The sequence below is a fragment of the Chrysemys picta genome, chromosome 25, assembly GCF_011386835.1.
Source record: "Chrysemys picta bellii isolate R12L10 chromosome 25, ASM1138683v2, whole genome shotgun sequence".
NCBI lineage: Eukaryota > Metazoa > Chordata > Testudines > Emydidae > Chrysemys > Chrysemys picta.
This window is the reverse complement of record NC_088815.1, coordinates 11,472,726-11,497,448: the sequence shown is the minus strand read 5'-3', so window position 1 is coordinate 11,497,448 and position 24,723 is coordinate 11,472,726. Positions and strand designations below refer to the sequence as shown.

The window sequence follows — 24,723 nt, the reverse complement described above, 5'->3', positions numbered from 1 at the left end:
CATATTCTAGACTTCTCTGGGGAAGCTGTAACCATGTAGCCCCCTTGAGCTCTACTGCCGTAGAGCTCAAGGGGGCTACAATATCTGCAGCGCCCAGAGCTGCCTGAAGAAATGTCCTGGCCAGTAATTGTCTGTCAACAATAGTGGCCTGCAATTGTTCCCTTTGGTTAGGAGGAAGGTGTTAAATTATCCAAATTTTGTATAGTTTATTGATGTATTCGTATTTTGCCTTCAGTACCCAGTAATTTGCAATATGGATCTGTAGGGTTGCTGATGAATAGGAATCTCTGCCCAGCAGGGCCAGGCACTTCTGGTCTCTGTCCGATGGGGAGGACTTATAACAATGTTACTTGCCCCGTTCATTAACTGCATCAGTCACCAGGTGTTAGGTGGAGGGTGGGAGAATAAGATCTCCGAGTCCTCTGACATGTGGGCATTACTGTAGCTGGGGTTTGTCAAATGGTTTTAGAAGGTTCCAGGAGAGCCTTGTTGAGAGGAAGGGCAATTCTGGATGTATTGTGAAGTAAAGAATATCCAGCAGCTTGTGTTTGGATTCTCTGACCTCCTCAACAAGGTATCTAAGGAGTCTGTCACTCGCCTAACAAGATCCTGGAACTGCCAAAAGCCATCCACCGTAGATGGAGGAGGCATTACAGATTCATCTGGTGAAGATGGTACAAAATGGTATAAGGATTGGCTTCGTCTGACCTAGTTTCTTGGGATTCAAATGTTTCTTCCTCTTGCTGGAGAAGAAAAGCTTGAGTCTCCCTTTCATTCCGATGGGAGAGGGTTGGGGGCCTGGAAAACTGATAAAGCACTCAAGGATTCCAATATCACCGCTGAGGACCATATGGGGGAAGGGGCGACACCCAGGGTTGCTCCCACCAGGAGCTGAGGTCCTTGAGTACTGCTCTTACCACTCTGAGAAAGGAGGTCCATATATCGGTAACATAAGGGAGCCCTGAACAGCAATCTATGCTGAAGGGAAATAATCATCCTCTTCTTTTATTGGTAGATATTCAACTGAAAAGGGGGTGATGGTACTGGAAATGTATAGAGCTCTGAAGACTGAGTGACTCAGTACCAACAGGCACTCTGTAACCACCAGCAATGAGGAGACTGGTTCGGCAGTCACCGATAAATCCTTTGTGTATCTAAAAATCTTGCAGCTCTGACTGATGTTGCGGTACCAAGTATTGTTGCAGCACCAACAGATCAGTATGGTCGTCCTTGATAGTCAGTACCGATTGCTTAGGATGCTGATGTGGCTGGAGGCTTACATGGTACTGAAGAACTCCATGGGAGTATGGGGAAAGGAGTTAAGTCCAACAGTACTGTTCCTCTGTGTTTGGTCTATCAATCTCCTGGAGACAGTACTGGGGCCTTCAGAGAACCATGCCTGGACTTAAACCTGATTTCCTGCTTACCAGCACTGGAGGATATTTTTGCCTCCATGGTACTGAGCCTCAAGGATGTAGTCTCTGAGACGGTTGACCTGGTGAGGGAATGAGATCTCTGAGGAGGGTTCTTTGGGAAGGGATAGCGCTCCTCTGCTTAGGATGTTTAGAAGAGGACTCTGAGGATCTCCCCTTTCTGGAAGAGTGCTGTGCCAAAGTTGAAGGGGCGCTAGAGGCCCCCAGGGAGTGATGTACATGGGAGCTCTTACCTGGCTCCGAATCAGGGTGAAGGGAATGCTCCACCATCAGTAGTCACAGCCTCCCTTCTCACTTCTTCCAAACCCTACATTAGGGGCTAAACAGAAGCTACACTTCTGAGGAACAAGCGACTCTCCCAGGCAGCAAATGCACTTTGAGTGTCCGGCACTGATAGGGATAGCCTCCCTCTACATGAGGTGTAACATTTAAATCCCAGTAAACCGGTTATGCCCCACACTGGTAGGATTTCCCCAGAGAAAAAGAAAAAACTCCTCCCCTCCCCCCCAAGAAACAACAAGCTATGATTACAAACTAAGAACTAACTAGCTAGCTAAATTGGGATAAACAAGCACTGCAAAAGCCAAGGCAAACGCGCCAAGCTCCACCTCAGGTCAAGGTGGTGGAGAAGGAATTGAGGGCAGTTCACTCGCACAGCCTGATATACCCTCAGCACAAGATGAGGATATCAACGGCGCAGGCTGGACAGACAATACTAATGAAAATCTCCAAAGGCACATGGGGCACACGTGCACGTGAAGTGGAGCACCCATAGGGACACTGCTCAAAGATCAAGGCAATTTTGAATGATTCGTCCTGTTATCCAGACCCAGCTTCTGGCAATTGGAGGTTTAAGGGGACTCAATGACGTGCTAGGCAGTTGTTATTGAAGGATAGTAAAAAGAATTACTACTCACTGCTTGGTTTGGAGAGTTGTCTGTTTTGAGTTCCTTGTGGTTGGAGAACTGAATGTAGATGGGCTGGCTTCGAAGGACTGGAGTGACTGTGGTGTAGTAACTTACCATGGTGTTGGCTGCTTCCTCGGTGTTCATTTCTATGAAAGCCTGCATAGGATCACAAATGTGACATGTCCTGGTTATTAGCAGAGCTGCTTACATTAAGGTGGCAATTTGAATGTTGGATGGTACCATGATGTGACCGATGGAAGGTCTTCTGTACAGGATATTATGTGAGATTCAGGAAGATGTACAGTAGTAGTGTGTTCGGAGTGTGTTGACATGCAAGCTTTCAAGGGCCACTTGCTTGTACAACAGAACTGCAAGAAGTTTTCAACTAAGTCTTGTTTTTAGAAGAGACACCATATTGAAAACAAGTGAGAGTTTTCACTATGCAGTTAAAAATACCAGCTTCATTTGCTTGGGTCTCATTTTTAGAACTTCAGATCACAATTTTTGGCAACAGATCTGTTATAAAAAACGGTTCGCAAAAGAATTTCAGTAATCAGACTGAAGAGATCATCAATTCTGACAGTGCCAAAAGTGTGACAGTGACACTAGCTCAGACTGAAGCGTTACCCCAGATTTCAGCCTACTTTCACTTTTTTCTTTTGTAGATATAAATCAGGCCTTACTCTTGTATATTTTAAATTTACTAGCTAAAATCTCCCACTTTTTAAAAATAGCATTTAAAAAACTAAACAATAACTGAGTGTTGCATGAAACCACATGAACTATGTATTAACACACAACGTAGAACCTCACTAATTCTCTGCTAATCTTAAAATCTGCTTATTCTTATGATCTCATACTACTTCTAACAAAGATGCAAATGTGCTGCAGTGAGTTATTACTTTTATGATACACAGCATAAATGCAATTTATATACTATGAAATATCAAATCAAAAGAGCAACACACTTTATTCTCTGATGATTTTTTTTTTGCAAGTATAAAAGTATTTCATGTGATACAGTAACTGTAAAACTGTTTGCTTCTTTGCTTTCCAATTTATAATCTACAATGGATTTCCTGGTCACCATGAATTAGTGCTAACCTACTACATTGTCCAACTGGGGTTTACTCGTTACATTTTTAGGCCTCCTTTAACTTCAAAAGTTAGAAGTCCAAAGAGGCTACTGGGCCAGCATGACTAAGAGCTAGCTCACATAAGTCTTGTCTAAACTACTCTCCTGCTTTGTATTTTACAATCAATTAGAATATAGAGAAGTGACTGCATGCAAGCAGTGTTTGAAGCCCCTGAAGTCAGAAAAGGCGGTGTTTTTGAATAGCTCTTAAATTAAAATCTTGAAACAAAAAATTTATCTGGAACTTAGTAACTACTATCTGGCAGTTGTATTAGCAACAAACATCTTATTTGCTGATGCCATGACAATGGTTTCAATGAAATCTCCCATAAAATCCCCACTTTCAATTGCTGGGACAGTACCTGATTTTTTCCTTTCAGCATTAGAAGATTGGTGACTTTGCCAAAAGGTAATCCCAAAGAAATGACTTCTGCCTCTGTGACGTCACTGGGGAGTTTACGGACGTGGATTACTCGCGAAGGGACCCCCGCACTTCTACTGTCACCTTTGAATTTTTTGCTGTCGTTTCCATTAGCTGAAAAGAACGAACAAGCATTGTTGGTTGTTACAGTTCCAGTTGATCTGAGACAGGGCATCAGGTTACCGCTTTGTCTTGCATTTTGCCTCCCACATTGTTTTCAACTCACCAAATTAAGAGAAATTCCAGGCTCTAAGGCAACCCAAATATGAAGACACATGGTTCTACTCATTTTTTCAAATTATATAAGTGAGCTGAGTGACATAGCAGCAATGGAATCACAAGTTAACTCTCAAGTGGCCATTTTACCATTTATGTTTACAGTATGTCACAGCCCATATTTCTACTCTAAGGTTTGAGACACTTTCAGTCTGCTTTTTCCTTTTCACTTTGACTAGTATTATTGGTGGTGAAGCTGCTGTTTGAGGGGGCTCACGCCTTAAATAGGCAATATCAAACAGCAAACATATGGCAACTCTAGACTTCATCTTAGCTCAGCTGGATTCTGCACCAGCCGATTGCTAGCCATACATTGTTAGCAGTATACTAACATACACTAGATGATACAGCTTGGCAGAAAGGCCAGAAGTTAAGCAGAACATAAGATAACTCTGGAGGATTGTTAGCTCAAAGCTGCAGAATTTGAGGCAAATAAAGCAAACCATGAAATGCAGCATTCTGTACTCAAATACTAATGAGTTTATCTAGAGCAGGATTATGAACTCACCTCCATACTGCGTAAGACTGTTTCAATAATACCCATCATGGTGACTACATATGTCCAAAATCAACCAAAGGATCAATTTATGCTCAACGGCAGAGGTTTATAGTATGAACTGTGTGGTCTAATCCTTTAAAGGGCCATTTTAGCAGTTGTCCTGTGATACCAATTTTGTTCAAGCTGCTAGGCCTTTCAAGGATGTAGGACAGCAGGTAGTCAGATATTTTGTATGGTCTTACACAAACCCTAACCAGAACAAGCAGTGAGAATGAAAGCAGAGATTTTAAACCAAGAGCAAGTGGAATAAAGTAGCCCTGCTAATTGTACCTTCAACACTCATCGTGGGCTGCTATACTTTTTTGCTAGCAATTTTACCTGCAGAAGCAGAGTTGCTGCTCATGATAAAGGGTCCGTTAGTAACACAAGTAGAGAAAAGCTCGTCAGATCCCCGCTGGAAGAGAAAAAGATGGAAAAGGGTAAGTTGACAGCATTTTTCTAAATTCTATTCAGGTACTTTGAGAACAGGAGGACAATTCAGAAATTAAGATGGTAGAGAAACCAAGCAGAAGTGTGTAAGGGAAAATACTTTGACAGTAGATCTACTTGGCCTTTCATTCACCTGTATGTAATTTTAAGTCAGGCAAATGTGTAGAGCTACATAAATTTGGTGGGGGGAGTAAAGTGTGAAGACCACCAGGAACAAAAACCTCTGGACTGCATACCTTCCTGAGCTATTAGGATAACAGGCACTGAAACTCTAGTGGCAGAATTACCTATACCAGGCAAGATTTTCATCCACTCTTTAGTTTAAAAAGACAACAATACTCCATTCACCCTGGCAGCAACATTAAACTAACCCACGCTTCCTAATATTTGCCTTAGGTTACAAAGAACAAGTCGAAAAGCTCTAAATACTACGGCTAGTTAAACCCTTACTTATAAGGTCTAAAACCACGCCATCTAAAAACGCTATTGCGTGACATTAAGTCACACACTATGTGAGGTGCTGCTAAATAAGACGTATGATGCATGTTTTTCAGTGGCAAGGAGAAGACGCAGGTTACAAAGACAGATCAGGAACTGAAAATGCAATGCTACAAGTCTTTCCCCAGATAGTTTTTTGCCATTTATTTGATATCGTCCTATTATAAGCCTAAGGGATGTTTTATTTTATTAAATTATCTCCAGATATCCGAGTCCAAGTGTACACTTTCAGCAAAAAGTATTGCGGCCATTTGTCTGCCATCTTACTTTTAAGTCCTTTAATTTGTATCTCAGGAGCTAGAGTCTGGAGAGTAACAAAGAGCACCCAAATTTCCATATAAAAGAAGTGCCTGGAGAACTAGAATCAAACACTTGGATAACGTACACGTTTAGTCTAATAAAAATGCTGAACAGACTAAACTCTTCGAAATACAGACAATATTTATTACCAAAGCACTGGGCCAGACTGTGATACCATCGCTTTTCAGTGGGACTACTCAAGGCATAAGGTACTGGGCAATCAGCAGGGCTCCTTGTTGAGCAAGTAACTATCCAATGAACATAAAGGTAGCGCAGCCTGCAGCTGTGCTACCTGAGTAATTGTAAAGTTATATTTCTATATGGGACAACATGCAAATTTCTTTCTAGAGCAGATTTTTAAAATCAGTTTGGATACAAACGATTGTTGCTTTCATTAACAGAAATTGTGTTTCTACCAGTGAGACTACATAGACAAACTTCTGATTGCTACTGTACATTTAATGGAGACAGTTAAAAATTCCACATTTTTCACAGATCACAACTATGACAATTCTGACCCTTGACACTAATGCAATTACAATAAAGAAGTACCAGACTGTTCAGTATCTCCCAATACCCTGCAATCGACAGTCAAAAGAACATCGCCAGAGAAACCAGACACATCTGTGAAACAGTTGACAGTGACTGATGTAAGTATTCAACTGATTCAACCACCTAGTTTACTTCTATTGATCAAGGCCAATCTTACTTAAACAGCATTAGCTGGTCATACTATTTTTACTATAAAGAAAAAAGCAAAACTATGAAGAAAAAGCAAAACTGCATATAACCTCAAACTCATTAACTATCAGTCTGGCTTATATTCATATTGGTGTATGTAGTTTTAGAACAAGCTAATCATCTCCCTAATTTTAATTTAAGTTAGCGCTACACAGCAAAACAGTCAACACTGAAGTCTAAAAAAAATTATACAAAAGATTTGAAAACTCAGAATAAGTAAGTTGGGTAGTACCAAAGAGGGCATTTTTTTAGCTGTAGGTCAATTATTTTTTATCTTGATCCACACATGAAATTACTGCACAACAAAGACTTCCCCTGGTAACTGAGAACTTGGTTTATCTACTTCTATAGTCTCTGCCTCAATCAAATGGGAAGTTGTTCTGTTTTCCAACATCTTGATGAAACCATACTCCCTTATCATCTCACACTCCAATTACTGGAAACAATCTCTCTTAACATGGCAGCTATCTAGTGACAATTGAAGGAGTAACAGTATCTGTGTAAAGATGAAAGCACTCTCCTCACTGCATCTGAGCAGGTTTAAAAAAGTAGGTCATACAAGAAGCTCAAAATGAACTGGAGTTATATTCTAAATACATTTTATCTATTTGTGTGTTGAATATCCTGTTGGGCGACTTGCTAACTACTTTCCAAAGCCAAACGCAATACTTTGGTGCACACCACAAGATAACTTGGGAACCTGATCTAGTTTGTAGTCTATGGGTCACTGGTCATCTGCAAAGCATTTGCTGGGGTCTGTAGAGAGTGGAGTAGGCACACTACGTTGTCTCTCCTTGTTTCCTACCAATAAACTGCATTAAGAGAACTTCACTATTAAGATGCAGTCCATCTTGCGAAAGTTTGGGAACCCCTGAACTACAGCAATTGGAACTGAAGTATTACACCATTTTAAATTTAGAGGGTTCTTTTTAAAAAAAATCTGAAAATAAACTGTCGTAAAACTTAAGATAAAGTTGTCCCATGACATTTAAAAAATCCCAATAAATCTGTTCTCAGGAACATTCCTCTCCTGTACCTAAACACTGCAACATTGCTAGTGCATGAGAAACTAGGAGTCAAATTGCAGCTGGTTATTAATAAGTGCACCTAATTAGTCCCTTATTGTCCAAACAGTGAAATACAAGCTAAAGCAGCATAATCTTGGTTCACATTTCACTGTTTAAGTGTCCATCTACTATGGCATTCATAAGATATATATATATATATTTATTTATTTATTTTATTTATTTTAAATAAATAAAAAGACTTGGTTGGGATTTTCAAAATCTCCAAGGGAGGTTGACTGTCTCACTACTCCCCCTCAAACACTTTTGCAAATCCCAGGTTTTAACCAAAGTATCTTTTAAAAAAAAAACACCACCATGATTGCTAAATTTTCTATTTAAAAGACCAGGCAAGGTTTTATGGAATCAGAAGTCTCCAGTATCAAGTTGATCGCATGCAGAGATTGGTTCTGCTCACACAGTAAGTCCTCATGATACATCTATAGAAACACTAGAAGAATAAGCCACTTATTTGCCCTCTCTGGGAGGTAAGTTTAGGAAACTATCGACTGGAAAAACAAACATTTGTACTATGGCAGAAAGAATTTGGCTCCTCCAAATCTGCCAACCTGAAGGATGCTTTTGTAGTACTTTGAAGATTTACACCATTTTCTTCTTACACTTAAAAATATGTCAAGTGTATATAAGCATGAAATGCTTACTGCTGCTAGTTTTCCACACTTCAGGGTTCCTTTAATCAAAGTGTAACTTCACAAATCCACACCCCTCTTATCTTCAAGACATTCTAAATGCCTGCTGTGACAAGAGCCAGAAGGTAGAGGGGGAAGACTGCTTTACACCAAAAGAAGCAGCAGTCTATTTGTAAGCTTCCCAGCTGGAAATGTGAGCTAATGAAGAGGGAGAATTGAAGAAACCTACAATTACACTGTCTTGCCTACATGGGGAAATTTACAGAATTACTGTACCAGTATAACTTTGTGTATAGACTCGTTCAGAACAACAGTGGCCTTTTTCAGTTTAGCACAAGCTATGCTATGCATAAGCTTCAAGTTGTACTAGTAATATTATTCCACAAAAAGCAACTTCAGGAAGCCAGCCAACCAATTTGGTGCTCTTTAAAGTCTCCTGCCATCAAAAAACACAAGGAAAGGTTCACCCATTTCTTAAGTTTTGGAACCAAGGAATGCAGTTTATATTTGAAGAGCCAGTATTAAGAATCACCCAATGCTGGATGTCTGAAGACTCAGAAGTCTACATGTGTTTTAAAAAACAAAATAACTAAAAAAGCTTAGTAAACTGATTCCCCTTTTATTTCCTGTTAGGGCTGTCAAGCGATTACAAAAAAATTGCATGATTAATCACGCTATTAAACAATAGAATACCATTTATTTAAATATTTTTGGATGTTTTCTACATTTTCAAATATATTGATTTCAATTACAACAGAATACAAAGTGTACAGTGCTCACTTTATATTTTTATTACAAGTATTTGCACTATAAAAAACAAAAGAAAAAGTATTTTTCAATTCACCTTACACAAGTACTGTAGTGCAATCTCTATCATGGAAATTGAACTTACAAATGTACAATTATGTACAAAAAAACTGCAATCAAAAATAAAACAATGTAAAACTTTAGAGCCCACAAGTCCCAATCAATCCTACTTCTTGTTCAGTCAATTGCTCAGACAAACAAGTTTGTTTACACTTGCAGAAGGTAATGCTGCCTGCTTGTTTACAATATCACCTGAAAGTGAGAAAAGGTGTTTATATCGCACTGTTGTAGCCGGCATCGCATCGCAAGATATTACGAGGTGCTAAAGATTCATATGTTCCTGCATGCTTCATCCACCATTCCAGAGGACATGCGTCCATGCTGATGATAGGTTCTGCTCCATAACGATGCAAAGCAGTGTGAACGGACTCATATTCATTTTCATTATGAGCGTCAGATGCCACCAGCAGAAGGCTGATTTTCTTTTTTGGTGGTATGGGTTCTCTAGTTTACGCATAAAATGTTGCTCTTTTAAGACTTCTGAAAGCATTTCAGATTCTTAAATCTTGGGTTGAGTGCTGTAGCTATCTTTAGAAATCTCACATTGGTTATTTCTTTGCGTTTTGTCAAATCTGCAGTGAGTGTTCTTAAAACGAACAACATGCTGGGTCATCCGAGACTGCTAGAACATTAACACATTTTTTTAACGAGCGTCATCAGCACGGAAGTATGTCCTCTGGAACGATGGCCAAAGCATGAAGAGGCATATAAATCTTTAGCGCATCTGGCAAGTAAATATCTTGCAATGCCAGCTACAACAGTGTCATAGGAACGCCTGTTCTCACTTTCAGGTGACGTAATTAAGAAGTGGGCAGCATTATCTCCTGTAAATGTAAACAAACTTGTTTCTCTTTGCAATTGGCAGAACAAGCAGTAGGACTGAGTGCACTGGCAGCTCTATAAAGTTTTAGATTTTGTTTTTGAGTGCAGTTATGTAACAAAAAATATATTTATAACATGCACTTTCATGATAAAGAGATTGCACTACAGTACTTGTAGGTGAACTGAAATTTTTTTAAATCATTTTTACAGTGCAAATATTTGTAATCAAAAGTAATATAGAGTACAGTACACTTTGTATCCTGTATTGTAATTGAAATCTATGCATTTGAAAATGTAGAAAAACACCCAAAAATATTTAATAAATTTCAATTGGTATTCTATTGTTTTAACAGTGTGATTAATCGTGATTACTTTTTTTTCAGTTAATCGCGTAAGTTAACTGCGATTAATCAACAGCCCTACTTCCTGTAGATCTTATACTGTAGTGCATTCTTCCCCTTCTAATTGCTGCATCATCACTTTTTATAAGAACACTGCAATTTTGTTCCCAGACTATTGTACTCTACCTCTGCACAAATAGCTCTTCAGATACTGAAATTACCGGTCATCATAAATGTTAACACTACGTTATTCATCTTGCAGTGCAATTTCTGAAAGCCATCTCCCTTACCCACCTGGTATTTCAGAAGAGTAACCGAACACCATGAGGAATGGAGTTAATGCTAGTGTAAGAACACCTATTAATTCATATTTTCTATTATATCTACTGAAATATTACTTTTCTTGTTGATTGCAGAAAACAAAGCCTAGCAAGTGTATTTAAATATGTTGATTAGTCTTGTCCAGGGTAGCTGTATACCTTGTCTTTGTAGTCCAAAAAAATCACTGATGATTAGCTACATCATAAAATATTAACAGGTTAAATACTGACTGTGGGTGTTTCTATGGCAGCAGCCTACTTTTGTCTACCACACACATAGCTACTGGTTCTTTGCTCTAGCAGCATTTATCTAATAAAATGCACCTATACACCATGTAGGCTAGCTGTACAATATTAACTTCAAATAATTCCTTCCTCAAAATGTTTGGAAAGGAAGGTCTATACTACCAAAAGTGGAAGTTGCTGTGGGATAAAATATATAAACATTCGCACACGTTTTCTAAATTATAGTTTTGAATTCTCAAATGCCAGCTCCCATTTTCCCCTCTTCTTGTAAAATAAAGGCAAAGCCTTGTCTTCACTAAGAAAAAAGTGTCTTTTACCTTGAGTTAGCACACAAGGCAGTTGGTATTTTTCACATAAGTTAGTGGGTCAAGTTAAACACTATGGGGGAAACCCAATCTAATTCAACCCACTAACTCATGTGAAAATTACAAACTGCCTTGTCTTCATTAGAATTTTACTTCCAATTAGCTAGCTTGAGTTTCTGAGCAAAGAGAGTGCTTGTATGAATACAAACATCTTAGGGTAGGGCCTTGTCATGTGTCTCAAAGCACACCTATGGAACTCCATAAATTTTCAGTTGATCTGTATAATCCTTCATCTACTTAAAGACTAGTCACCCATAAAAAATAAATTAGTTGCATTCTGTCTGAGCAAAGGGCTAGAAAGCAATCCAAGCTAGACAGACTGTTTAGTCATGAATAATGTAAAGACTAAACCTAGTGATGTTCCATGGTGGCAGCTAATTGAAAACCTGAATACCAGTATGTTCTGCATCAAAGCTACTAATGAGAGAAAACTAATAAAGCTTTAGCAAGCATTTAGATAGGACATGAAAATGTGGAGGAGTCCCACAATTTCAAGTTATTACACAGAATTAAACCTGTACTTCCAGAATATTGTATTACACAGCCTGTCAGTGGGGGCAGAGGTAACGTTTAAGCTATGACAAGAATTAGAAAAAGGCTACTCTGCTGGTTTACTGGCAGTATAAAATACAGATATACAAAATCAATTTAACTCTGGGTCAAACAGTGGTAAATACTGCAAAGCAGCAGTACACCCAGCCCTTGGATATGAAGTGCCTTACTCTGCTCCATCAACTATGTGAAGATGGAAGGAACAGCATTTGTTAACCCAGCTCTCTTTAGGATCCTGGGGGGAAATGTTCAAAGGCACAAAAAGGCAGGAAAGTGCTTAATTCCTATTGACTTTCAATGGGAGTTGGACACAACTCATTTGCACCTCTGAATAACACCCTCCCCACACACACACCCCTGTAGAGAAAACTGTCAACTGGTAAAGTCAACGTTTGACCCGATAAAATTTAACAATCAGACAAGAAAATACCCAATTAAGGCTTTCGTCCTTTATCACAGTGACCAACCACAACTCGGAGATTTCCATACTCCATTTCCCTTGCATAAATGTCTGAAGTCAAGCTTGTACACACCATGAAGAACGTATCCTTTTGTACAGGTATGCAGCTCTCAACCCCTATATTGTTTATGCCAATGAGACAGCACGGACACCAATTTAAAAAAGCACAGTAAGAAGGCTTCCTGCTGCACCACAGTGCTTTACTTTTCTATGAAATGTACCCCAAAACTCCTGAATTGATAGACACATCAAGGCCAGGCCTACACTATAAACTTATATCAGCATAACTACATCGCTCAGGGGAGTGAAAAGTCCTAACCCCGAGTGCACAGTCATACTGACCAACTCCCTACCCACGCCCTGCCCAGAAGAGTAGACAGCGCTATGTGGATGGGAGGGCTTCTCCCATCGACACAGCTACCACCGTGCACAGAGGTGGATTAACGACACCAACAGGAAACACTATCCCATTGGCATAGTAGCATCTTTGCACAGCTGCACCAGTCACTGCAGCTTTTTAAGTGCAGACCTGCTGCAAGGCTTGCACTAAAACGGCCATCCAACTGTGGTACTGAGAGCCAGAATTACTGTTGTGAGAACGAGGGAGACAGACTATTTAATTAAGTCCATGCCCTGCAACAGCTTCCTCCTATGTCACATATACACTAAAATGAATCATAATTAGATTGTAAGATCTCTGGGGCAGGGCCCATCCTTTTGTTCTGTTTGTACAGCACTTAGCACAATGGAGTTCTGATGCATGACTAGGGTTCCTGTGCACTAAGGTAGTGCAAACAAAAATAGTTAAAAAAATCAGGTGCCCTCTGTCCAATGTAAAAAGTTTGAACTGATAGCGCAGGCTGAAACAATGTTACAAAAACCATGACAGACACCATGCTCCACCATCTATCACATTTTGTAACACACTGGATAGCTATGCTAGCTAAACAGCTTTCAACACTAATTGATAAGGTCCCCTGGGAGACTGTGGCTGACAGCCATTGTCAACAGGCCATTTTCCTTGCAGAAAGAAATTTTGTCTATAGGCCCTGAGAAATTAACTGATTTATCTGGTTTCTGAAGGGTTAAGTTAGACTTTCAAGATACAAGAGGGATCCATGTCAGTAAAATGAGACACTAAATTTAAATTGTAATAGCACACAAAACAGTGAGCTCTTCAAAACTATCACTGTGGGAACTTTCAAAGCAATCTACCAAGAACAAATTTTGAAACACTTGCTGGATATACATGCTCTTTAATGAGTATTTTTAGAAGCTTCTTTATGAGTAGAAAGGAAAATTCGAGGGTTGTCTCAGCTAGATAAACATTTCTCTTTCAACAGGGATGATTCACCCCCTCCTCTCTTTCCCCCTCTAAAAAAACTAAAAACCACCACCCAGAAAAAGATCACTGCTAGAGTTTTTTCATTAGACGATTCAACCAAATGTGCATCTATGAGACTTTATTTCACATATCAGATACATTAGAATGGAAGTTAACAGGACAAACGAATGCTTAATGGCATGAACACGAATTATGCTGCTATATGCCAATACTCTTTGTGGAGTTAAGATACAAGAGTGAGTTCACCCAGAAAAAGGAACTGTCTGAATTACTAGGGCAAATCTCATGTCTATTTTCTTGATTTTATACAGGAGATTGCCTCTAGTAAGGGACTTGCTCCTAGTCACATAGTCTTTCCCTCCTACCTCCCAGTAATCTACTGGGCAAGTTGATCAATGTCACAGGAAATTAGAACAGTCTGGGTCACACTGAAGCAGTAATCTGGTGCATTTTCACATAAATCAGAACAATTGGAATACAGAATTACTTCCTTCCTGAGCTCAAAATTGAAACTGAAGCCTAACTTAACATTAAGAACATCAGAATGGCCATACTGGGTCAGACCAAGTCCACCCAGCCCAGTATCTAATCTTCTAACAGTGGCCAGATGCTTCAGCGGGAATGGGCAAAACAGGGCAACTATTGAGTGATCCATCCTGTTGGACAGTCCCAGCTTCTGACAAAATGGTGCAAAATGATCTTGTGCCAAGTCTAAAGATTGGAATCTCAACGTTGGATGAGTTCACCATCAGATCTTACAAATGAACTGTGATTATAGTACAGGTTGAACACCTCTAATCGGGCACGCCCTGGTCCAGCATAGGCGCTGGAGCACCCATGGAGAAAAATTAGTGGGTGCGGAGCATCCACCAGTGCCAAGTTCCCCCCTCTGCCCCCTCCCCCCGTGCCTCTTGTGCACTGGCGGGCCCACACTTACCAACTCCTCCTCCTCTCTCCCAGCACTTCCAGAGCACCACGAACAGCTGATTCGGGGCATTCAAGCTCCAGGAGGGAGGGGAAGAACCTGGGGCCGGCAGCTGGGACCCTGGGTGAGGGGCCAGCAGTCGGGACCAGCATCGGAGCCCCCGGGCAGAGGGTTGGCGGCAAGGCCCCTGGGTGACAGTGAGGCCCCTGGGGGGGGGAAGGGGGGGGCGCCACGCTGGGTGCAAAGCCTGGGTGTGCTGCAGCACCTCCGGCCCCCACACTTACTCCCTGCATCTATGGAGATCTGCTGGCAGTCTGCATTTACCTCCCGTGGTTTGGCAAATTCTCTGGTTGGGCACCGGTCAGGTCCCAAGGGTGCCTGACTAGAGAGGTTCAACCTGTACATGAAAGTCATCTATTGTCTATTTAATACTTTAGACCAGTAGTTTTAAAATTTGTTTGCTGCCATGATTGCAAAGCAGGCATCAGTCTTCAAACAGTCAAACATCTAAACTTCAGCTTAGATGTTTCTGGAGGCTTTTCTGACCAACTGAACTCAAAACAAGCGCTTTGCACTCTCTGTAGCGGCTCCAGTGATCTTCAAATTCAGCCATAATCAAGTGTGTATCATAACTCAAAGCAAATCTAAACCAATGGTGGTTGTAATGCCTCTTCCCTGTTGGCTGCACTCAGATGTTATTGGCGTACAAGTGGTACCACATGAACCTTATTCTTTTAGGCAAAAAAGATTTTTTTTAAAAACATCTACTGCTCATTAGTCCCATTTGAAACACTACTTAATACTACCCTAAGGCATATGCAGATTAGGATAAAGGGTTAGTTTAAAAAAAATTGTAGTTAAAACATTTTAACACATTTTTAAGTCTTGTACCCATGTCTAGAGGAACCCCCCCCCCCTCTCTAGGCTACCTCTAGGATCCACTCTGAATAGCTAACCCAACTCTGAAGAGATTAAACTGCACCTATATTAGATCTTAAGATCTTAAGAGATGTTTCAAATATATTTAGCTAACAATTTTAAAAATACCTTTTTCCTAGTTTAAGCACTGCTATGATGGTTAGCACATCCTTGAGTTTCTACTTTAGTCACTTTTAAAAAGTTACTTCTGATTACACCTTGCAACAAACAAGATGACTTGAGGTCCTGAATGCAGAAGAGTATATAGTTAACATAAGTAAATCAAAGCTTTAAAGGGTTTCTGCTTAAAATCTGTTACAAGATTAAGTACACACAGCAACTTGTACAGCTATTGAGGGCTTTTTGTAGTATCAAAGTATACCTTTTGTCATGCTTTTACAGTGGTACCATGGCTACCTGCTGCTTCTGCCCCCTTTTAAAATTTAAACCCCTATTCTATTCCCCTCTCAGCTCAATGATAAGCTAAAGACTTTCTGCACTAACAGGAAGTCCCTGCTCCTCAATCCTTTCATCTAGTCTGCCTCTCCCTAACCTTCATTCTTACAAAAACTAGTCTTGACAGCTACTATGGAGACACCCTGTAAAACAAACCTGCCCTTTGAGCCAATAAAAGGTGTGGCCATTTTAACTGGCCCAAAATCCCTGTGCTAAAAGTAGTGATGTAAGCTAGTCATTTCTTGCTCTATAGGGTAATACACACCCCATCTAATAGCCTTCAGCATTCATATCATGTTCCAGGCTTCCTACCTAACTTAACTGCTTTGTGACCAACAAGATGTTTAAAGATTATTTGAGAGTGCTTAAAACCAAAAGCAACAAGGAGTCTGGTGGCACCTTAAAGACTAACAGATTTATTTGGGCATAAGCTTTCGTGAGTAAAAACCTCACTTCTTCGGATGCATGAACTTCGGTTGCATCTGAAGAAGTGAGGTTTTTACTCACGAAAGCTTATGCCCAAATAAATCTTAGTCTTTAAGGTGCCACCAGACTCCTTGTTGTTTTTGTAGATACAGACTAACACGGCTACCCCCTGATACTTAAAACCAAAAGGTTATATTTTACATAGCATTAATAGGAAACACTTAGTACAATTAGTACTTTTCTACATGCCAGAAAATAATTGTTAACTGAATGACTCACCTTGCTTAGCAAAATAAGGGATCACTTAGGAGAGCTTTAACATCTTGTGACTACATGAATTACTCTATAAAATTTCACCCTGTACATACAGTTTAAGGAATGCATACACAGTTTAGATCAAAGACTAACCTAAAAAGTGCAATTACACAATAGTGAGGTGGTTTATCAAAAACCTGCTTTGGTAAATACTAGCAACCTTTAGGTCAGAATTTCTATAAACAAAACATCGTTAGGTTAGAGATGAAGACCAACTTCAAATCAGATTGTGATTATGAAGCTGGAAAAGAAACTGATCACTTTGGATTTTAGGTTTTAGATAGAGCCCCTTTATTCTGGTCTAAGTGCACTGATCACAGGACTAGGAGCCAGGAAAACTCATTAATTCTAATTCCACCACAGACTCTGACTCCTTCTGTAGCCTTTGATGAGTCACTGAATCTCTCTTCAGTTTCCTTACCTATTAATGGAGATGATAAATCACAGGAGTGAGGAGGATTACTGAATGTCTGTGAAATATTGTCTCAAGTATTTTTAACTATAATAGCTAGTCTACAAAATAAAAATTCAAGTTTCAGATCTGGAGAGAAATGTTTTCATTTAACCATTTCATCACATGGGGTTTTCTTAAGAATCCCCTTATGGAAAAATAAAGTTATAGTAGTAACCAGTGCAGGAGCTTAAGCAAGCTATGAATCAAGTCATTCTAATTAATTTCTACGTAAGAATGAATGAGTAATTTAGAATAAACTAAGGTTTAGATGTGATTCAAGGCACTTCTCAACAATGATTTATTGGCAGATGAATATGTGCTACCTGGAATCTCTTGCTTACAACCCATAATGCAGGTTGAAGTAATATGTGCAATTCATTGTTGCAGATAAAGCAACATTTGAGTTCCTATACGCCATTAGAGGGAGTTTTCCATTTGCTCATAAAGATGAATAATCTATCCATAAATTGAAGTAGCTGTACATAAAAATCTATCAGATGACATTAGATTCCTTATGTTCCTTCCACAAAAACGTGTTACCATTCCTGTTACATGCAGCTATTTGCCTCAATTTCTGATCACCATGCCATTGGGATACTGCTTTTCTTGTGTCCATATTAAACACATGTGGCTTACATGTGTGATCACGCCTGTAATCGCAAGTCCACAAGAGCCAGCTTGTTGCAGCCTTTGAACTAGAGCCATAAGAGGGGACTGGAATTTCCTCACCACATTCTTGGCCTACTGCCTGAAGCCATAATTACTTGTTCCCATGGCAAAGAGCCTGGCTTGACCACAAAACCACTTCTATGCAGTCAGCCTGTATCATACTCTAACCAAACTTGTTCTACAATATTTTAAGAGTTAATTTTGCAGATGCTATTTCTCTGTTTTCAAACTGTAGCTTTCTAAGGCCATGTGTCTACACGAGTGGACTTACAGTGACACAGCTGTATCGATGCAACTGCGCCACTGTAAGATCACTCGTGTAGTCACTTTATGCCGACGGGACCCGTCGACATAATAAAACCACCTCAACGACTGGCAGTAGTATGTTGGCGGGAGAAGCTCTGTGCACATAAGCACTTACGCCAGCGAAACTTACGTTGCTCAGAGGGGTGTTTTTCACACTCCTGAGCAACATAAATGCATAGTGCAGACACAGCTCGGGGTCTGGTACTGTGGAGCTTTGTGTTTAGGCCTATCCACTATGGAGCTTTACGTTTAGGATTATCCAATAGGTAGCTATTTTTACAGCAATTCATTGTTATGAAATACAATACCATTTGTTCTTCCCAAAGAATGGTGCATTGGCACAAAATAGTAAATTACCATAATCAATTATTTGTATTACTAGAAGATCTAGGAATGCCAACTGAGATCAAAGTCCCACTGCACACCCTTAATAAAACAATCTCTGAATTGAAGTGCTTACAATCTAAACAGACAAAACAGAGAGGCTATATTATCCCCATTTTACAGATGGAGAACTGAAGCATGAAGAGATTAAGTAATTCACCCAACATCAAATGGAGTCTTCGACATGGCCAGAAAAATAATCCAGCTTGAAGTCCAAATCTAATGTCTCAACCACAATGCTATCCCCTTCCTTTCTTTTCAGATAGTGAGTCAGTTAACTGAAAGAGGAAGTCTTAAGCAGATCACATGTTTATGGCTGCAGCACTCTTTCCATCAGGGTCTCCAATAATTGTGGGGCTTTGTCAACAACAGAACAGTAATACATTTCCTAAACTAGCTGTATCTGCATATTAAGATGTGAAGAAACCCACAGTTAGGACACGTGATATGCATATTTTAAACCTCTGGACTGGCTAACTTGTACTATGATCCAGAAAATACTTAAGATTATCCAGCAATGCACTAAAGCACAATAAAATTAGATTACAGGACTATTATTCGAGACTGAAATACTGCTTAGTGTTCTCAACAGCAAAATTACTGAAGTACAATATTTCGAAGACTTCAGAATAATAAAAAAGAGCCCACCCAAGTATCTAAAACAGGTTAATTAAGGGTGGAGATGCTTACTCAATTACTGTGTGCCTGCTGGGCTGAATGAAGTACAGCACACTGGTCTAACCTAAGTGCCGGATTTAAAGAACGTGAGTGTGAATACCACACAAGAGCTGCCTGTAAGCTTCTAAAACATTAGGACTGACAACCTAAAAGGAGACTTCAGGAAAATAACTTGTAACTTTTCATTCCCCTATTGCTTTTCCCTCCTTTCACCTTTCCACATTAGTCTGCTGGGTTTGTCTTCACTTTTTTCTAGTATATTGACTAACAGTATAGTTCAAGAGATATTTACTATTCTCGCTCTACAGTGCTGCTTAACAAAAGGACCAAGACAGTCTGGAAAAAAAGTCACTAAAAATCGATGATCTTTCAAGCTAATAATGAACTGAAAGGAATATGGTTTCTTCCATCTCTGCTCATGCATATCCTGAATATAATTTGGGATGATAGGGGAGGGAGATCATTTAACACTTCTGATTTAAAAGAAATATTTGTATCTAACTCTAATACCCATGCCAACAATTTAGGGGCACAGCCAGCAAACACTCTCTCAGAACAGCTTTCAGGAACGGACACTAGTTGTGTAGCTTCTTTCATTCCCAAGTGAATCTTGTCTTGTGCTAGAAATGGAAGTGCTGACATGTGATTTCTTCCAATCCCCATTTAGATGGCAAACCATACCCTCCTTAAGGGATTAAAATCATGCAACATACAAGAACTGCATGCCCAAAATGTAATAACACATCCTGAAGTTCTTGCCATCACTGGAGCTTGAATATCAAAAATTAACCTTTCACAACCCTTCTGGGCAAAAGCTTTCCTTTGCATAACTAGAGATCTTCCTATGGCTACAGCACCGTAAGTACATTTTAGCACTACAGTAGAATTACAGTGAAATCATTAAAAGTTCTACTACATGGAAAGATCCTCCAGGGGTAAGGTGATTGACTCATTCCAGGAAGTCTAAGCTATATGATTATATTAGTCTAATAAAAAATCTCTCTCATTAATGTCAAAACTCAGTTTTTTTTCTCCCTTCCCCATAAAGCAGCATGGCAACCTATTCAAAATAGGAAGTCCTCCCTGTAGCAGATAGGCTGAAAGCCAGGATAAATTCAGTCACAGCAGAAACTACATAATAAGCCATTTTCATACTTTAATAATAAAGTTTTAAATACTGTAGCACAAGTAGTAACCTCCCCCCTATAGATGTTAAACCGATCTCTTCTCCATCTGTCTGCTGCTCACTGGAACCACACAGAACTTTAACAGACTTGCCCACAGTTATGGTATTACTAGTATTTGGTTCTGTTCTTTCCATATGAAAGACACTACGCTTTAATAGCTTCCCTGTAGTGCTTTTAGATTTTATGTAGCAAAAATGGCCCTGTGCTTAAGACAATATATAAAATAGATAAATGAAGTAAACTACCTGTCTCACCATGAATCTTTAGCTCAGTTTAAATTCTTAGTCCTGTCCCAAATTGCATCATTTCACCAACAGTTCGACTTTTCACATTTGTCACATCTGATGAATCTTTCCAATTTAACTCTTTAAACTAACAATTATGATTCTGATAATGAACTAAGCTGAGGAGTGCTAGTCTATCCTGAACATTCCAGTTTAGCAGTTCTCAGGAACAAAGTTTCCTCCTATGAACAGCAGCCTATTATCATTCTCCATTGATAAGGAGGCTCCTGTCAGCACTTGAGTCTCAGGGTTAGGGCTGCACTTTCAAAACCAAACACTAGCAGGGTAAAAGTCCTATTTACTGTACTCCCAAGAGATAAGAATCAATGTGTAAAATGCTTTTTACTTTAGCATTAAAAGGATCACAACATCCAAATGAACAGGAGATCCACAAAATCATGAAGTAAGTTGAGCAGTCTCAATCCAATGAACTGTCAATTTCTCTTTCAAGATATATTGTCCATTACATGGATACAACACAAGTTTGTCTGAACACCAACATCATTTGTGTTTTCTGTTTTTAAACATCTCATCCGACAATTCCAACAGTCTTTCTGCCCTCCAACAGCAGAGTAAAAACAAGGCCATACATATGAAAATTAAATATGCCTTCTGGTTAAAAAACAACTGAGATGTAGTATAAGAAACAGACCCTTTAAAAATTGAAGTGTTAATTTTTGTAAGTTTATAACTAACACTAAACTAGGTCAAATGCTGAGCAAGTGCAAAAAGAGAAAAACTGAGAAGTGCCTACCTTTGTACCAACTGTTATATCTTGGACAATGCTGTAGAAAAAAGAAAGAAGAGGATTAAGTTACATAGGTTTGCCACAAATATCCAGCAGTAAGAAAAAAAGCTAGTCAAAGTGCACCCATCTTCACAAGTGAGCCAAAGAGTTCATACAAGGAAAAAAAAAGGTTGCGGTGAAGACGTGAAGACCCAATGCCCCGAAGTGTTAGGAATGTGCACCTCTTTCACTTCTAACAGTGGAACTTTCCCCTTTTTGCCAGTGAACCATAGAAAGGAGTATGCAGGTACCAAAGCCAGTATTCTTCACAGGAATGTAAGACAAACAGTGTACCAAGAGCCAAGTCACAGCAAGAGTGAAGTGTCAAAATTACTCTCCTATAGTCACTAGTATTCTTCACCTGTATAGTCTATACAATCCATATCTAGAGCATTCTTAAAACAAAACTTTATACTTAGACTATCAAGCTGGCACAAATATTCAGCAGAAGAATTCAAGGGAGCTGACCCTCGGGGTGGCTACCTCTACAAAGATGGGTTAGTAATGCATCCAGAATTCACCCAAGAATGATGCAATACTAATGGTGCAAGCTACGGTGCACAGGCTTACCACTGCCTCATCTAAACCTGAATAAAACAACCTGTGCCTGATTTACAGTACCCCTTCCACTACAGTGCAGCTCCACTGGTGACAGCAATTATTAGACTACTAGCAGGACGACTGTTAAAAGTGCTTAGTGAAAACAAAACCTTGTTAACCCCCCCAAACACCCAAAAGAGGATACACTTCCTACAATGAATAACTTCCACCCAGCAAACAAAACACACAACCACAAAGGTGATTTCTCAGTGTTATATGGATAAGAGTGTGATTATAGTTAAAGGTATGTCTACATTGCCCACGTTACAGCTTGGCAGCGCTGTGACGTGGGCAGTGTAGACATGCTTTATCACTGGGGGAAGAGCTCTCCTGGCAATAAAAAAAACCCATCTCGAATGAGGGGTGGTCGCTCCTGGTAGTAAAGCGCTGTCTATATTGGCACTTTTCAACCTAAAACTTTTGTCGCTCGGTGGAGTGTTTTTTCACACCCCTGAACAACTCAAGTTTTAGCGCTAAAAGTGGCAGTGCAGACACAGCTTAACAAATTTTGTAAAGAGCACTGACATATGCCCTGATGCATGAGGTTTAATCTGTTGGGGTACGTCTACACAGGGATGAAAGACTCCTGGCATGGCTGCAGCTGGCCCAGATCATCTGACTCAGGATGGCAGGGCTAAAAATCACTACGTAGATGTTCGGACCCAGGCTGGGTCCCAGAGCTTCGACTTCAGCCCCAGCCCGAAAACATCTACACAGCAATTTTTCAGCCCCAGAGCCTGAGCCCTGAAAGCATGAGTCAGCTGACCCTGGCCAACCACAGGTTTTGTATCCCTGTGGAGACTACCATTACCTGGATGACACCTAGTGGTGGGTACAGATTATTCTACATCTGCCTACTGCAGGGTTTTTACACCTTCCTCCAAAGCATATTGCACTAGCCACTATCAGAGACAGGATACTGGACTATATGGACCACTGATCAGATCTTGTATAGCAACTCCTGGTATTGAGAGTCACTAGTCTGCAACAGAGAATGCAGTTCAAGGTAATGAGATACTCATATTACCAACATTTACACCTTTTCTGTAAAACGATTCAAGATGGAGGGAGAATTCTTTCAGTATGTTTGAGGTTCTCTAGCACAAGGGTTTTCAAACTTCATTGCACCGCGACCCCCTTCTGACACTACACGACCCCAGGAAGGGGGACCAAAGCCAAAGCCCGAGCCCTGTGCAGGGGGGCCTGTAACCTGAACCCCGCCACCCAGGGCTGAAGCTCTAGGGCTTTGGCCCCGGTCTCAAGCAAATCTAACACCAGCTGTGGCGACCCCATTAAAATGGGGTTGCGACCCACTTCAGGATCCCGACACAGTTTGAGAACCATTGCTTGAGCATAACTAAAGTACTGGGCTGGAAGAAGTCCCAAATATGGTAAAGTAGTGATGTAAAGTTGGGCAGCACATACCCATTGACCCTGTAGCCCTTCAGGGTACACACCATGCCACGAACCTTGAATTCTTATGTCAGCCTTCCCCAGTACAGGGTACATTGAACAAATACTTGGAATGATAGAGGATCCTGCAGTCAGTCACAAGCCAATAGGTCTGCAGTGACCCACTACTGAATCACAGAAAACAGCTAAAAGTTGGGTTCTACTAAGTCCTGCACAGCAATATGAAAAAAGTAACCATGCTTGCATCAAGAAACATTTTAGAATTCAAAGGATTTAATTCCTCCACAACCTACATTTGCTACACTTTCCCTTGCATTTTAGTAATTTTTCAGGTACTTAAAACACTATTCACACTTGTTACAAAATCATTCAGGTTTCACCAATTTAAACAATCCCTGGTACTAGCATAAGCCAGCTCAACTTCTCATACTTCCTCCTCCGAACCAGCCTGCCATGTCATCATAACCCAGCAATTTTACAGCTGGAGTTACAATCTACTCCAATGGCTGATGCCAGGAAACTACACTCTGGTTTCTCTAACTCAGACTGCTATTAAAAGAAGCTCTGAATGAGACTGCAGGATTTTACAATCCCACTGGTGTTCAGAGTCACCAATGAAGACAGATGGGTTTTGTTTTATCTTGAGGGGGAAAGCTTTAGTGGAGTAATTAAACCCATCTGTACATCAGTGGAAAATCCAACTGAATGCTGCTGCACGTAACCACTCCAAAGTTATTTAACATACTGGTGTTTCTTGAGTTTAAAAAAATACCATTTCTGCCAGAGTGCTTTTTGCACACCTGAATCAAAGAAAAACCTCCCAGAGAGGCAGAAAAATAATGAGGAGCATCTAAAGTTTCCAAGCCTCTCAAAGTTATCCTTGAGCAATTTCTTTTGCTTCCTGTTCCTCTTGAGGGCCTCACACACAGGAAATGTTTTACATAAAGTAGCCTTTACAGGGAATGGTATTTAAAATTATCCAGCAAGAGCAGCTTTTTTATTTGCCAAAAACTGTTTGGTTCCGGAATATTTTTGTAAATCTATCTGATAACTAAGGCCACATGAATAGCACACAACACAACAGCTTTTAGTCAATTTTTTTTTTAAAGTACGCCTCAATTTTCAGTTTGAATATACTTTTAAACAGCTGTTTCTCAAGCAAATGTCACTGGTCCTAGCAACCAAGTCT

At 40.0% G+C, this 24,723-nt stretch overlaps 1 protein-coding gene across 3 annotated transcripts in view; it reads right to left on the bottom strand.

The window, feature by feature from the left end:
* Positions 1-24,723, bottom strand: part of PTBP1 (polypyrimidine tract binding protein 1) — a 51,692-nt gene that overhangs the window by 24,595 nt on the left and 2,374 nt on the right. The window contains exons 2-5 of one of the 3 annotated variants that reach the window (XM_005281053.4): positions 21,489-21,519; positions 5,051-5,126; positions 3,839-4,011; positions 2,351-2,497 (exon numbers count right to left, since the gene is read on the bottom strand). In XM_005281053.4, coding sequence (XP_005281110.1) covers positions 2,351-2,497; positions 3,839-4,011; positions 5,051-5,126; positions 21,489-21,519 — 427 coding nt within the window. The remainder of the gene's footprint in view (positions 1-2,350; positions 2,498-3,838; positions 4,012-5,050; positions 5,127-21,488; positions 21,520-24,723) is intronic. The other 2 variants (XM_042861895.2, XM_042861897.2) reach the window with 2 other exon arrangements.